This window comes from Manihot esculenta, chromosome 11 (assembly GCF_001659605.2).
Source record: "Manihot esculenta cultivar AM560-2 chromosome 11, M.esculenta_v8, whole genome shotgun sequence".
Taxonomy (NCBI): domain Eukaryota; kingdom Viridiplantae; phylum Streptophyta; class Magnoliopsida; order Malpighiales; family Euphorbiaceae; genus Manihot; species Manihot esculenta.
Genome location: NC_035171.2, coordinates 12,526,697 through 12,543,050, shown reverse-complemented (window position 1 = coordinate 12,543,050; position 16,354 = coordinate 12,526,697). Strand labels below are relative to the sequence as shown.

General features: G+C 26.8%; 2 protein-coding genes across 3 annotated transcripts; one reads left to right on the top strand and one right to left on the bottom strand.

Moving 5' to 3' along the window:
- Positions 1–357: 357 nt before the first annotated feature.
- Positions 358–1,903, top strand: LOC110626762 (transcription factor TCP20). Its single transcript, XM_021772838.2, has 2 exons — positions 358–1,625; positions 1,720–1,903. The coding sequence occupies exon 1, from the start codon at positions 503–505 to the stop codon at positions 1,424–1,426; it is 924 nt and encodes a 307-aa protein (XP_021628530.1). The 5' UTR covers positions 358–502; the 3' UTR covers positions 1,427–1,625; positions 1,720–1,903.
- Positions 1,904–11,409: 9,506 nt separating this feature from the next.
- LOC110626115 (cation/H(+) antiporter 15) lies at positions 11,410–15,182 on the bottom strand. Of its 2 annotated transcripts, none has more exons than XM_021771866.2 (3): positions 14,828–15,182; positions 13,243–14,241; positions 11,410–13,141 (listed from the first exon to the last, which is right to left on the bottom strand). In XM_021771866.2, the coding sequence occupies exons 1-3, from the start codon at positions 15,074–15,076 to the stop codon at positions 11,951–11,953; spliced, it is 2,439 nt and encodes an 812-aa protein (XP_021627558.1). In that variant the 5' UTR covers positions 15,077–15,182; the 3' UTR covers positions 11,410–11,950. The 2 variants fall into 2 exon arrangements, with proteins under 2 accessions (XP_021627558.1, XP_021627559.1); XM_021771867.2 differs by having other exon boundaries at positions 14,968–15,102.
- Between the last annotated feature and the right edge of the window lie 1,172 nt (positions 15,183–16,354).

Here is a 16,354-nt window from a genome sequence, read left to right as displayed (position 1 = left end):
TATTGAAAAATCTTAAGACTAACAAAAATTATATGAATCAAATTGATAAATGAATTTAAATAAAAGAATTGTTTGCCCTGTTTCCAGATTAAATTATACACATACTAAATTTCTTTATTAATTATTTGAGTGAAAAATATTTTAAAAGAAAAAATGCAAAATTTATTATTTTAATTATATGAAAATAATTATAAATTTTTATTTTTATGAGATTTCAGCTTGAAATTAAAAATAAAAGCACCGACTTGGAATGTTTGGCATATGCGAAGACCAACTTATAATTCACTTGTTTCAAAGAAAAAAAAAGCAAGCTTATAATTTACTAATTTGAATATTTAGGAATTTAATATTAAGGAGTGAAATGGTTTTGTTTGTCCTCTGAGCCTTTTCTTGCCAAAAACAGTGAAAACTCATGAAAGTGTTGGACTTTTCAGGTCACCTTCTTCAATCAAGGAGGACCCCTCTTTTCTTTTGAGCTTATTTTTGCCTCTTCTTCCTGTTCATGGATCCCAAGGCCTCAAACTCAAAGAACCCACATGAACTACCTAACTTCTTGACCCACCCTCCTCCTAAAACCCTTCAACAACACCATCAGCCACAGCCACAGCCACAGCCACAGCAGGCAGCCATGGGAGAGAACAAACCAGCAGAAATTAAAGATTTCCAGATTGTAATTGCAGACAAAGAAGAGCAAAAGAAGCAGTTAGCACCAAAAAGAAGCTCAAATAAAGACAGACATACCAAGGTTGAAGGTAGAGGAAGAAGGATAAGGATGCCAGCTCTTTGTGCAGCAAGAATCTTTCAATTGACCAGGGAACTGGGTCATAAATCTGATGGAGAAACAATACAGTGGCTGTTACAACAAGCAGAACCATCGATAATTGCAGCAACTGGGACAGGAACAATACCAGCATCGGCCTTGGCTGTTGCTGGTGGATCAATTTCGCAGCAAGGGACCTCTCTATCAGCTGGATTGCATCAAAAGATTGATGAATTAGGTGGGTCCAGTAGTAGTAGGACCAGTTGGGCAATGGTTGGTGGTAATTTAGCCAGACCTCATCATGTGGCAACAGCAGGATTATGGCCCCCAGTGGGTGGGTTTGGGTTCCAGTCTTCATCTGCCACTGGTCCAGCAACAACGAATTTGGGGACTGATAGTTCTAGTTATTTGCAAAAGATCGAGTTTCCTGGGTTTGACTTGCCAGGAAATAATATGGGTCCTATGAGTTTTACCTCAATATTGGGTGCGAGTAACCAGCAGATTCCTGGGCTGGAGCTTGGTTTGTCACAGGATGGTCATATTGGGGTTTTGAATCCACACACTTTGAGTCAGATTTATCAGCAGATGGGGCAGGCTAGAGTGCAACAGCACCAGCAACAACAGCACAATCCTGCTAAGGATGATTCTCAAGGTTCAGGACAGTAATAGCAGTTCAGAGTAGGCATTCTTGATGTTGAGAGACGCTGAGTGATTTTTGTAATGGTTTTTGTGTTGTATAATTGATGAAAAAAATGTGAGAGAGAGACCAAAAAGGAAAAAAGAAAAAAAAAGATACATAAGAGAATTCAATAGGGACTGGATCTGGTTTGCCTCTTACTTTCTCTTCATCACCCTCCATATACAGGTGCTTTTTATGGTTTCTTGATTTTTGATTTTGGTGTGCAATTATTTAGGTCGTCTCTTTTGTAATGGTTGTTTTTTTGGTGTGGATTGTGCAGGTGGAATTGTGCACAGCCAAATAGTTTGGGTTTGGGCTTAACTTCTTATCTAATTCAGAGAGGTGTGTTGATTATAGTGTAAGGCATCTTTAATTATTTTGTTCTTATCTTGGTCTGGATGAAGTGATGATCAGTTTGTTTGTGAGATTGAATAGTCATATAGCTGTCCAGTTTCCTTTTCATATCTAGAAAGCTTCTTAATTATCTGGTACAAGAAAATGTTTTCCAATGGGACAATTAATTTTCACATTTGGGTGTCTGCTATATGCATTTACTTGTTATCCTCTTTCTGGGAATTATTCTCTCTAGTCATCACCTTACAATTCTGCAAAAACATTTTGCTGTTTCTACTCTGCAACTTTGATCTTACTTGTCTTTGTCTCTCTTTGTGTCTCTAATATTGTCTCCATCAAAGAATTTTTATTTAGGAATGTATTTAACCTCTTATTTAGTGTCTGGAGGAGTTACATAATCTGCTGTTGGGTTGTCTGTTTTGTTCCGTTCTGCATCTTTACTCAAAATTATGGTTCTTCCCATTAGGTTTGAAAGGATACGAGTTTTTACTCTGACTTATTGTAAAGATGGTCTGTAACCCTTCCAAAGGATTGCCTATCAACCATTGTTCTTGTAACTATTCTGTCAAGACATTCTCGATTACAACTCAATATCATAGTTCTTCATGTGATTTTTGAAATTCTTTTATTACAACCATATTTCAATTGTATCAGCCGCACTCCAGTAGGGTTGCCAATTGGTGGCTTTTATTACAACCATACAATTTAAGTAGTCTTAATATTTCAAAAAGCTACATGGGCTTTTCCCCCTTAATCTGTAGAAAATAAACGATAAAAAAAAAGAAGACTTAAATGTCTGTCTCTATGGCCTCATCTATCGGTCATAATCAATTTGTGACACCTTTTCCTTTCCAAGCTTCCAAGAAGTCAAGAACCAGTTGTTCATGAAACATGAACCTTTAAGTACAACACCTGGCAACACCATTAGCCTCTATTCTGTAATCCATCTCTCCCTCTCTCTCCACAGAAGAAAAAGAATCTCAGTAAACATGATTGAGCTCTTCTAGGAAGATGTTTAATGTAGACCGAGTAAATCCGTTACTGAAATCCACTGAGCATTTCTTAAAGCTTATCAGCGCTCATCTTTGCCTTAAGGCTCCGATTTTGCAAAATCACTTTATTGTAACTTGTAAAATTGAGTGGATATCAATGTCACAAATCTCAAGATGTGTCCATGGTATATGGCCAGGAGCTTGTGGTGAAGTGCACGTAGGTGTAGAGTTACCTGAATTATGGAAGTCGAGATTTATTAGCATGCAATAAGAACTTGATGTATATAACCTGTATTTGAAGTTTGGCAACTTGACATGGAGTATTAAGTGGAAGCAGCATTCTTGATAGGCATTTGGACTTTTGAGTGCCTTCAGCAAATTAGATAGCATTTTTAAGCTTTTGTGCTGAAGCATGATTTGCTCTTGGACTTGGATATATTTGATTTGAAAAAAATACATTTCTCTGTTATTGAGTGCTTTGGCGGCTGTTTCATGGTTGATTCATAATGCTCTTTATCCTTGTTTATTGTGATAGCTTATTGTGATAGCAGAATATTTTCTGCTCATAATAGAAAGGTTCAAATGTGTGCTTCCCTGAGCTCATGTTGATTTGATTATTTTCCCATGCAAGAATAGATGACATATTTGTCCGCTTTATTCATATTTGTTTTGCTATTATTGGACCAATTTGTTTTGTTGATCTTTCTTCTATTTAGTTTTTAGTGTGAAGATTGACAGGAATATAGAAAGATGAAGTATAAATACAGTGATTTGGCTATTTGTGAAAACCATTCACCTTCATAGAACAATCATGAGCAAGTGATAAATCCAATGAAATTTGTCTGAAAGGGCCTAGGAAGAATTTTGTGGAGTAAAACATGGAGATGGGAAAAGAACAAATAGAGAAGCTGTGAAATTAGTAGGTCTTGCTGCATATTCACCATCAGATTGATATTACTGTGCAGCTTACACATTGCATAGTTTATAGGGCAGAGGCCTTTTGCTCGTTTTTAAATATGAAAATCAAGGAAGAAGATGCTGTTCACCATAGATGTTATGATCTCAATTATTCATGTGGTTGGCAATGAAATCTGTGTCCTCATCTATTATTCTCAATGTGGTCTCTTTCTGCTCATGTTTTTCTCCCATAATTCACTGTCCAGCCTCTTTGTTCATCAGCTTCTTTGCTAAAAAAAGCATCTGCTTTTGAAAATATATATGACCTTGGATGTCATCTGTTATCCGACTTAACACACTGCTGGACCAACAATGTAATTATAGCCTACAAAACTCTGCTTTAATATTACTTGCCTTATATAGTTGTGTAATCAAGAAATCTATATGCTTTGACTGAGCTGAATTTCCATGACAAAACCAAAACAAAAATGGCTTTGCAACCTCATTTCTTGTCGAAGTGCTGTCATTAAGCTGTTGCATATCTCGGTTATCAAGCTTATTTTTAACTATTCTGTTGCAGAAAAAATTGGTTTTTCTTCCATTTGATCAAATATTAACTCCCAGTTAAATCCCATCTTAGCTTTTCCGTCATCTTGCCTCTCTGTGTTTCATCTCTCTTTCATTAATTTAAATCATCATGATTTGATAATTGTGTGTCTCTATGTCAAGCTTAAGCAGTGTAAAAACTTATTGTCTGAACATAACTTTTGCTTTTGCGAAAACTGAGGTAATGATGATTCATTTAATGATATCTATAGATGTCTGTGGTTGAAGAAGATGTGCTAGAATTCAAATCTGCCATACATAATATGCTATATTTAGCCTAATATGACAACATCAATTGCACAAGGCCAACCCCTAGTGATGTTGAAGGGTTGTACATAGATTTCAGGAAATGGGTATAACTCCAAGGACTTGGCTATTTCTGAGAAATTTCATGATGGGTCATGAATGCTATGTCGTTTTGCCTCATTTGTGAAACTCATGGTTAATTCTTGTGAGTACTGTTATTGTTATTTGGATGATTCTCAATCCTAGGATTCTTACAATGAGTAAAAAGCCTCATCTCTAGGATTTAAATTTTAAGAGGAATAATCTGACATTGGACGTCGTTTTGTCTCTGCAACTTTTACTGCATGGAGTTAATGCCATGACACTCCATTTTCAAGGTCAATAAATGCTAACACTGCAATTTATGAGTGCTTGCAATAAATTATATATGCTTTGCAGCCATGGGTAGTTTTCATTTGAATGAAAGGTTTTGAAGAGTTTATGGATTTAGGTAAATTTTAGTTGTCTTATTAAATAAAAAAAAATAAACGAGTTCAGATTCAAATACAGGTATTTAGCTATTTTTATTATACTTTATACTCATATTATAATTTAGTTGAAAATATTTATTTATAAATAATGCTTAATTTATTAAAATATATTCATTATAGAGTCGACAAATTTACTTTTATTAATCATTTCATTTTAAATAATTTTTGTTTGTACTAATAAGTTATAAAAAAATATTAATAATTACAATTATACATAACTTTTATTAAATTATTTAAAATATTTATACAATATTTTATCCTCTTTAAAATATAAGACACTTTCTTTTTAGAAAATAATTTATTATATTTATGAACCTTTTATTTTACGTTTATTTAATATATATTAAACAATAAATTTATTGATTTAAAGATAATTTAATAAAACAACACAAATAAGGAAATATTAAAAAATAAAATTATTATTTTAATACTAATTATATTTTTAATTTAAAAAATAATTATAAGAAAAAAAATTTTAGGTTCTGAAGCTATATATATCATAATTTATACATATTACTCTATTTTTAAACTCAATATTTTAGTTTTTATATTTTTATTTTAATGAAGGTCACTATGTAAAAATAAACTCAATATTTCAGTTTTTATATTTTTATTTTAATGAAGGTCACTATGTAAAAATAATATATATTTTTTTCATTTTAATAAAATTAAATATATGGATTAAACTATTTATATTTAAAAAATCACTAGAAATATAAGTTTCAGTTTTGACATAATTTAAGGATTTAAAATATTTTTAATAAAAAATTAGACGGAGAGATAAGAGTAAGTATTTAATGGGTTTGATTTAAAATTGAATTCAATAAATTAAATTGAATTGATTTTGAATAAAAATGAACCGGTTGATTTTTTAATAAATTTTTTATTTTTTATATTTTAATTTTAATATTTTAAAATTTAATTAAAATATTTAAATATTAATTATTTATCAAAGCAGTTATATATGACAATAAAAGCCCAAGGCCTCAAAAGAAAAGGGAAGTAAGAGAAGTCACCGCTACCGCTGTCGCTGCCTTTTGTTATCGTTGGATCTCAGGCGATAGCCACCCATCTCCTTAATATGAACAAAACCATGAAGAGCACCGGAAGAGAGTAGCATCAAACTCTTACCTTTCCAAATAACCAGAGCTTCAAAAGCCAACAAAAATGTCTCACCCACAAGACTCCCTTACCGAAGCTCAAGAATTGGGATCCAACTTTGAAGAAACACACAATTTAGTGGACTTATATCTTGATGAGGCCAAACTCCAACAAAGCTCTGTTCATCGTCACATTAATTAAAATATAACCATTTATTTTATAAAAATAATTTAAATTATTATGTAATTTTATTTTTTAAATTAAAAAGGATTATTTTATTTAAATTTTAGCAAAATCCTTAATTCAAAGGAAAAAATATAACTTATAATTGGGTTATTATTTAATAAAATTTACATATTAATCTCTACTTTTTAAAATAATTTATAAGTCTCATAATTTAAAAAATAATAAATTAATTATTTATTTAAAATACGATCAAGAAAAATATTTTTTGTTGTTTAAATTTTTAGAGTGTTATAAACCTAAAAAAATGTAAAAGAAAAAATATTTTTCTGGAATATTTTTTTAATAAAATAACTTATTTTTTATTATTTAATTTTAATTTAAAAATAAAATATATTAATAAATTTATATATACGTAGATTTTAATAAGATTTTAAAAATGTAAAAAATCACATCCCATTTTGAAAAAATGAAGTCATGAAATCATTTTTTTAAAAATGATTTAATTTTTTTAATTAAAAAATATTTTCTGTTTTTAAATATTAAAAAATTTAAAAAATATTTTTCTCTAAAATAAATAAAATTTAAATCAGAAATTATTATTTTAAGGATTCGTTTAGTTGTGAAAAATAATTTGTATTTAAAAAATATTTTTCATAATCATTAAAAATATTTTTAATAAAATAATTTATTTTTTATTATTTAATTTTAGTTTTAAAAATAAAATAGGTTAACAAATTTATATACATAACGCTGTTAATAAGATTTTTAAAATATAAAAAATATTTTTTCTTAAAATAAAATAATTTTTCTTTTAATTAAAAAATATTTTTTATTAATTAATTTCTAATTATTCTAAATATTTAAAAATACAGAAAAATATTTTAAAAAAAATTTTCTATGAATCAAAATGGAGCCTAAAAGAAAAATTAAAATTTAGACATTTTGTAAAAGTAATTTGTATGTGGATAATATTTTTTAAAATTATTTATTTTTTATAATTTTATTACACTATTAAAATATAAAGGATGTTAATAAATTTATGTAAGAAAAATTACTGTAAAATCTTTAAATATTTAAAAATTCATTATTTTCGTCAAAATTATTCAATTAAAAAATATATATTTTATAAAATTATTTTTTAAAAAATTTTAATATTTCTGTTAAAAATAATCACTTTAAATATTTATATTATTTAATTTCTTTAATTTTAAATATAAATACTATACATGAGTTCATAACTTAAGGACCAAAATGACCCTTTGAGGTCAAGAAACCAAGTATAATGGTGCTATTATTTAATAACTTTTTTTTGAAAATAATTTGTATTTGAAAATTATTTTTTATAAAAGATATTTAGAAATTATTTATTTTTTAAAAGAATATTTTTAAAAAAATATTTTTTATATTTTATAATATTTAAAACATTCAGAAAAATAAATTAATATAATTTTTTTAATAAAAATATAATAAGTAATTTTTCATATTTTAAAAATTTTTATTAAAATCTCTATTTATAAAATTGATAATATATTTTTTTAAATTAGGATTAAAATGAAAAATAAATTACTTTATCGTAAAATATTTTTCAAGAAAAATAATTTTCATAGAAAATTTTATAAATATAAAGTTATTTTTTGCAAATAAATGAAATCTAGCATCCATTTATTTCTGAAAATAATTTATATTTAAAATATATTTTTTATTAATTTTTTAATAAAATAATTTATTTCTCATTGTCTATTTTTAATTTAAAACTATTTTTTATGAAAAAAAATATATTTGCAACATATTTTTTATGAAAATATTTTTTATTTTTCAACAAAATAATTTATTTTTTATTTTTTAATTTTAATTTAAAAAATAAAATTTATTAATGAATTTATATATAAAGATTTTAATAAAAATTTCATATGCATAAAAAATGGCTTCCTTCTTTTAAAAGAAAAAGTCATTTCCTTAAAAAAAATTAAAATAACTTATTTTTTCTTGTCCAAAAAATTAACAAAATTTGAGTGCATTAAATGCTAAAAAATATAAAAAATAATTTTTTACAAAATATTTTCTGTAAAATAAATGAAATTTAAAAAATAAAATATATAAAGTTTTAATAAAAGTCTTTCACAGAAATTTATTTTTCTTAAAATAATTTAATTTTGTTATTAAAAAAAATTTATTGATTAATTTTCTGCACCAAACACTAAAAAATGTGAAATATATTTTTTCTCAAAAATATTTTTCCTGAAACAAATGAAACCTAAATTATAAATTATTCTGTTAAGCTTTGGCTTGGTTGCAAAAAAATAATTTATATTTAAAAATATTATTTATGAACCATTGAAAATATTTTTTAATAAGATCGCTCGTTAATAGACTAATAATTTTATAATTACAGGCGTAATAAATATATATTAAATTGTGTATAATAATAGTAATTTTGTGTCGAGACTCATTCTGTCGAATAAATGACGTAACTTAATGATAAATTGAGTGTGGAAGATGTTTTAATCTTTATTTGCTTGGATTGGATATAATTATTTACAAATTCTTACTACATTAACGGTCTTACGGTGCTTATTTATAATTTATTGTAATATAATAACTTAATTTTTATTATTTAATTTTAATTTTAAATAAATAAATATGTTAATAAATTTATATAAAAGTGTTGATAAGATTTTTAAAATTGAAAGTTATTTTCTTTAAAATTAAATAAATTTTTATTGAATTAGGAAAATATTTTTTTATTAATTAATGTTTTAAAATATTTTAAATACTAAAAAATATAAAAAACATTTTTTAAAAAAATATTTTTATAAAATAAATGAAATAAAAAAATTAAAATTTAGAAATTTGTAAAAGGTAATTTGTACGTGGATAATATTTTTCAAAATTATTTATTTTTTATAATTTTATTGCAATATTAAAATATAAAGGGTATTTATAAGTTTATATAAAAAGAATTTGCAGTAAAATCCTTAGATTTTTAAAGAATTTATTGTTTGTCAAAATTACTCAATTAAAAAATATTTATGTAAAATCAAGCTATGTTAAAAAATATTCGTTTTAAATATTTATACTGTTTAATTCTTCTAATTTTAAATATAAATATTACCATTTCAAAAAAAAATATAAATATTATTTAATTAATATAATTTTAAATATTTATAATATTTAATTATTTTAATCAACGATTAAAAAATTTATTTATAGTTTTTTTTATAGAAATATAAACAGTTTAATTTTACAAACTATAAAAATATTTTAATTAAATAATTTTAAAATATAAATGAATTAGTAAATTTTTTAAAAATTAAAAAATTTAATAATATTTCTTTTAAAAAGAGTTTATAAGATTTTCAAAGCCCATAAAATGATCTTTTATTTTGTAAAAATAAATTCCTTAATGATTAATAAACTTTCCTCTCACTAGAAAATCAATTCTATTTAATAATTTTTCTAACTAATTCAAATATTTTTTTTTTTAAAAAAAAGGTGTATGCTCATTACTTATACTGCCATGGAAATTTCCTACAGATAATTATAAAGGAGAATTAAATTTATTGCTATAAAATAAAGTAGATAATTATAAAGGAAAATTAAAAATTTAAAAATCTCAAATATTAATTAAATAAAAAACTATGCATCAATAAATTTAATTATATAAAAAAAATTAAAAATTTTAATATTTACAATCATATATAATTAATATTCAATAGAATCACACTTTTAAAAAAATAAAATTTACTAAACTTTAATAGCGGTGTACAGCAATAGTAATCTGGACGGTGGCACTGTCCAGCGGAGAAGTAGAATGGAATAAAAAAATCACAATATTTAATAATTTTCATCCAATTTCTATTTATCTAAGAGAATTGAGTTGACTTGTGTGGTAAGTAGAATGAAATACAAAAATCACAATATTTAATCATTTTCATCTAATTTCTATCTATCAAGATAATTGAGTTCGCTTGCATTGTAAGAATTGTACGGTCACACATTTTATTCTAGATACAAAGACAACATATAATAAAAAAATTTTAAATCTTCAGCAGGTTATATAGAATGGACATACAAGATTACATATTTTTTTTTATATATTTTTAAAAAAATAAGAAATTAAAATTATCACAATTATTAATATAATAAATTATAATAATTCAGATTTAATAATTTTAACTGTTCATTGTTTGTAAGACTTAATTTGAGTATTGCCAACACTTTTTTACTTTTTTGTTATATTTTAATTATTTATATCTATTTTTTTTAAAGTTATTTGAATTGAATAAAATTTTAATTTAATAATATTTTGAGTAATTAATTCTATTAATTCTTTAATGTTTATGCTTTATCACAATTAATATTTTTTATAATAATTTTAATCGATTATATATATTTATTTTATATAATTATTCATATTAAAAAAATAAAATATATAATATTTATTAATTAGATTATATTAGATATAATTTCAAAAAATTATCCAATAAATATGTTGTGAAATAGTAAAAACATAATATTTTGTTATAGATTTATATATATATCTATTACAGTCATTTTAATATTATATTTATTATTAAAATAAAAAATACAATAATTAATAAAATATAATAAAATTTTTATTACGATATAAATAATATATTATATTAAAAAATAGTAGGAAATTAAAAGATCAGTAATATAATAAATTGTAATTATTATATAAAAAAATTAAAAAATTAAAATTTTTTATATTAATAGTGATGATAAATAAATTGCATTTAATATATATATTAGTTATTATTTTATATAGATAGAAAATTAAAAATATATAAAAAAAGTATAAATTTATGTTACATGACATAATTATATAGGATTAATTGTGCATTTGATAATATCTCATATATTTCTTATTATTCATGGAATGCATTTAATATCAATTAATTAATAATGTTGGTTATAATTTTTTTTATAATTTATTTATTATTAAAAATAAAATATATATGTTGAAGTTTTTATTTTATTGTTTATAGGAAAAAAATTATAAAAAATTAAAAAAGTAAGATACTATTAGTAATAATAGGAAATTAAAGAGTCATATATAATTGTAATAATAATAGATATTGGCCGAATGTATACACTCAAATGCGTATGAAATTTCCGGAACCACTATCTGTATTAGCATTCTCTAGGTTAACTTACCTTAAACAATATTGTTTTCAAATCATCAGATGTTAGACAGTTGAAGCCTTCTCTATGGATGTTCTTTGTCAACTGATGTACACATAGCCACTATTGATGGTAGCCAAGCTTCAGATGCAAAATCTGGCTCCTCAGAGTGGACAAAGGTGGCTTCGTATGAATATTTTACAGTTTGTTTCTTCCCCACTAGTTTTCAACAGAGCTAAGAATAAAATTTTCATCAAAATCAGTTATCTGCATGCCAAAAATAAGATCAGACTAATTTGAAATTCAGTCTCAGAATTTCTTCTTCTTCTTCTTCTCTTCTTCTTTTTATCTAATTCTCGTGTACAGGTCATCAGGCTTTTGAGGATTACTATGTAACTCTTTCTTCTTTTTATCTAATTCTCTTTTGTACAGGTCATCTGGCTTTTGAGGATTACTATGTAACTCTCCTAAAAATTGGTTGATGTTCTGCTTCCAGATCTTGTGCAATTCTATCAATCTCAGGATCTTTAGTTTTGACAATCTTGTGTTGCTGCACCACCAAGATTGAAGTTTTGTCCATGAACTGAGATGAAACCAACAAATCACCAATGGTTCCCAACTCGTGGTGATCTTTCCAATCTGCAAGCCCTGATAAAAATGATGATTTATTATCATGATGCTTTCCTACTATGAGTAGTTCATACCGATTTTCCATAGATCTAACCGCTGAAACAGTTCCTGTTCCATCTACCACCACTTCCTCTATATAAGTTACCTTACAATTTCCTGCAGTAGCAGTTCTAAACTCGCTCACAATTTCATTATCAAGCTTCTTTTCCCAAGCACTGTAACTAGCAACATTTCCATTATCAATGAACCGTATCATTGTGAGATTGATACTAGGATGTCCAGCCATCCGTGCCGCTATTGCCAGTGCCTCCCTATCATCAGGTCCGCCCATGAAGAGAACAGCAACACGATATGAAGATGGACCACCCAAGCTAGTCCTTCGAGTATCCGGAAGCCCTTGATCAACAAGGATTGCAGTAGAGCATGGTGCCTTAGCAAGCACATTTTCATTTGTTATCTTAATTGCCTTGTTGTGGAAACTTACATTACCAATCGCTTGGAATCTCTTGTGGAAAGGAACTATAATGAGGCAAGTCCTTTTGTCTAGTGCGAGTCTGCACACATCGTCATGCATTGTTTTAGTTGGACAAATTGCAGTAAAAGGGGAAAGTGCAATTAGATCATTGTTGTCATCCTCAAATTGTCTGAAGGCATTGACTACATGTTCTGATTTCTTGACCTTCTTAGAGGACGTCTTTGTCAAGCTGTGGGAGAATAGGAGGGGGTTTGCGCGGCCAACAATCTCAATGAGGTGGAGAAGATAAACACATAAAGGGCTTCTTCTTGTGGGATTTAGGACTTCAAGGAGTTTGATAGCAGAGAGAACATTTTCATGTTCATGAATGCATACGAGCACCCGGAGTTCGGAATTGGGTTTTAAGTTCATCACAGTTCTTCTCTTGCCAACAGCATACCTTCTTGAAGGATCATACAAGTATTTAATGATAGGTGCAATAGCTCCTGTTACAAGCATGATTGATATGACCATGGTTACAAACACCTCATGATCAATTGCCTGCACATCATTAAAAATCCAAATTCATCACATCAAGACAATGGCAATAATAGTTTGTTCTCATCTTACTTGCAATAAGAATTATGAAAATTTGATCTTACCTTTTCGTTCTCCATCAGTTTAAACATGCTAAGCTCAAGCACACCTTGGGCATTCATCACAAGGCCTAGTGAAGCAGCATCCCTGAGAGGCATGTTGCTGCAGCTGGCAACTAACAATGTTCCCAGAAACTTGCCAATTGAACTAACAAGGGCAACAGTTTGCACTATAATATAGTTTTTAAATTTGACACTGAAGACATTAATGAGCAACCCATTTTTTACGAGGTAGAGGGGCATAAATATCCAATTGCCGAGGATATCAAGCCTATCAACTAGAGCTGAACCAATTGGAGGCCCTGCAGGTATAGTAATCCCAAAAACAAGAGGTCCAAAGTAAATGTACAAACTAAGTGCATGGCCGAGCCAGCCGGTGAAAAGGACTGCTAAAAGAAGCCAAATCATATTGCTTTCTTTGAAGGGCACTCCTTCTGTATTTTGCTTGATCATCCACAACGTTGTTGGTTTTAGAACAAAAACTATAAGAACTATAAGGACAACGCCGTTAATAAGTGTTTGAAGTGCTGCATAATTGTCACCAGCTGACTGTTGCAAGAGAACAATAGTTGTTCTCATACAGAAACTGCACAACCCAGCTACAAATGAAGAAGATAAAGCTATACTGCCAAATTCTGAGTTTATAATCTTCAGCTCTGCCAAGAATTGAGCAACAATTGGGAATGCAAGCACAGACTCAGCTTGAGCAACCGAAGGAAGTGACTTAGCTATGCTTTGGTCTACATTGGTATGAGAGGTGAGGTAAAAACACCAGGCTGTGCTCATTCCCAGAGGCACAGCTACAGAAAAAAATCCAATCTTAACAGCCCTTCTGTCTATGTTTTTCAATAACCATGGATCCATTTGAACACCAAGGAGGAAGAAGTAAAGAATATTTCCTAAGGAAGACACAAAATCCATCATTACTATCCCTTTCAATGGAAAAAATAAGTTTGCAAGTTGACGGCTCCTACATAGAAGTGTAGGACCTAGAATTATGCCACCCTGTGATTCATGAACAATTGATTAGTGTCCACAAATGAAAAATTAACCAGACAAAAAAAAATTACAGAAATATGAAATATTTAATTCATATAATATGTGAAAACTCATTCGTTTAGTTGATTCCTTCTAAAATATAAATTAAAACATTTTTACTTTTTAAAATTTTTACTAATGGATCATAATGGTGAAATATGGTAAAAAAATCTAGAACGTACTAAATATAGTAAATTTTTTTTCTTAATTTCAATAGTTAAATTAAAAAAAAAAAGTACATACTAAATGACTAATTAATATATTTTTTATAAATTAATAACACGGATTAATAAGTTATAATGAATAGTAAAATTTTTAAAGCTAAAATTAATGGATATGATGTATTGATAAATTAATTTATCCATAATATAAAAACTAAATAACAATTTTTCTAAAATTACAAATCAGGCAATTTCTTCCTCTGGTGCATGAGGTGAAGGAATCAGACCCTAGAAGCCCTTTCCCTTTTTAACAAATTCAAGTTTATGAAATTGTATGAAAAAGAAAGAAAATGAGAAACCAGTGAAAGGAGAAAATTGGGGAAGGAGCTTACTAAGAGTTGCCTGACGACAATGGGTAGGCCAAGAGGCTGGAGCAATTTTGAAATGAGAAGAAAAGTTCCACAGGAGAGAGACAATTGTAAGAGAAGAAGAGGGAAAGGGAAAGATAAAGGATTTACATTGTGAAATATACCTGCTGAATCAATCTTATACAAGTCTATGCAGATCTTGGTCAAATTGCGGGCTGCCCCAATCCCTGCCATTGTTGCAAAATCTTCAGGAGCCATGAGAAGAGTACCCATGGCTGAAGATTCTGCCCTCCGGCAGGGAAAAGGAAATTGGGGAAAAGAAAATCACACGGTAAAGGGTTGGAAAATGAGATAACAGGAGAGGGATTTGGTTAAATAATGTCTCAAATTCCTTTTTTAAAGTAAAATTGTAACAAACAATCCTCTCATGCCATCAAATCAACGGTTTTCCACATAATTAGCAAATCCAGGGTCAAAATATATTCCTAAATTCCTGTAAGATTTTACATATCAGTTGTGATTTTTTTTTCAATATCAAGTTTATAACAATTATAATCATATTATCAATGCTTTATCGAAAAATATTAAATTAAGCACATACATTGACTATACCCTAAATTTTAATAAATAAATAAGAGTAATTTTATTATTTTATAAAAATTTATAATATAATTAATAAAATTTAGGTTGCCGTCGATTAATTTAATTTTTTCAATAATTTACTAATAATATGAGTAATTTATATTTAATTATTTTAATTTTTATAAAATTACAGATTGCATGGATTATAATTAGGCGTGAGCATTTGATTGGATCGGTTTAAAATCAAATTAAATTGAATAAATTAAAAATCAAAATTTTAATATTTATGAAAATCAAACCGAATCGATTTTGAATATAAATTGAATTAAATCAAATCGGTCTGATTCGATTCAATTTATTCGGTTTAAATTTTTAATAATTTTTTTTACACTTTATTTTTATAGTATTTTAAAGTTTAATTAAAATATTTTAACATTAATATGATCTAATCTCTCTATATTATTAAAAATAATATATTATTATTATTAATAGGTTCAGTTCAATTTTTTTAATTTTTTCTGATTAAAATCGAATTGAACCGAAATAACGGCAATTTTTAAAATTAAAAATCCGACTAAATCAAAATAAATAAAAAATCGAATTAAATTTTCAAATTAATTCGATTTAGTTGATTTTTTCAATTTAAACTGAATGGAGCTCGCTCTAATTATAATTTTAATTCAGATATTTAAAAAATTAGTCTTAATTAGTATAAGAGTATATTTATTTTAATTTTATTTCTTATAAACAGCAACCTAGACATCGCTTTATTTCTTCTATTACATAAAAAAAAAACCACTTCTTTGCCTTTTTTTTATTTTTGCAAAAATTAAATCTATTTTGAATTGACAATAATGAATTTTATTTTTTAATTTAAATTTATTTTTAAATAATAGTTAAAAAAGGTCCTGTAGCTTTCATTTCCATAAGGAGATAACAATTTCCAAAATTCCAACAAATTACAAAACA

Excerpts from the sequence above, each read along its gene's own strand:
- LOC110626762 (XM_021772838.2), top strand. The coding sequence starts at position 503 with ATGGATCCCAAGGCCTCAAACTCAAAGAACCCACATGAACTACCTAAC.
- LOC110626115 (XM_021771866.2), bottom strand. The coding sequence starts at position 15,076 with ATGGGTACTCTTCTCATGGCTCCTGAAGATTTTGCAACAATGGCAGGG. Across the intron at positions 14,242-14,827 it reads TTGTCGTCAGGCAACTCTTA|GGTGGCATAATTCTAGGTCC; the intron begins GTAAGCTCCTTC and ends CATGAATCACAG. Across the intron at positions 13,142-13,242 it reads AACTGATGGAGAACGAAAAG|GCAATTGATCATGAGGTGTT; the intron begins GTAAGATCAAAT and ends AATGATGTGCAG.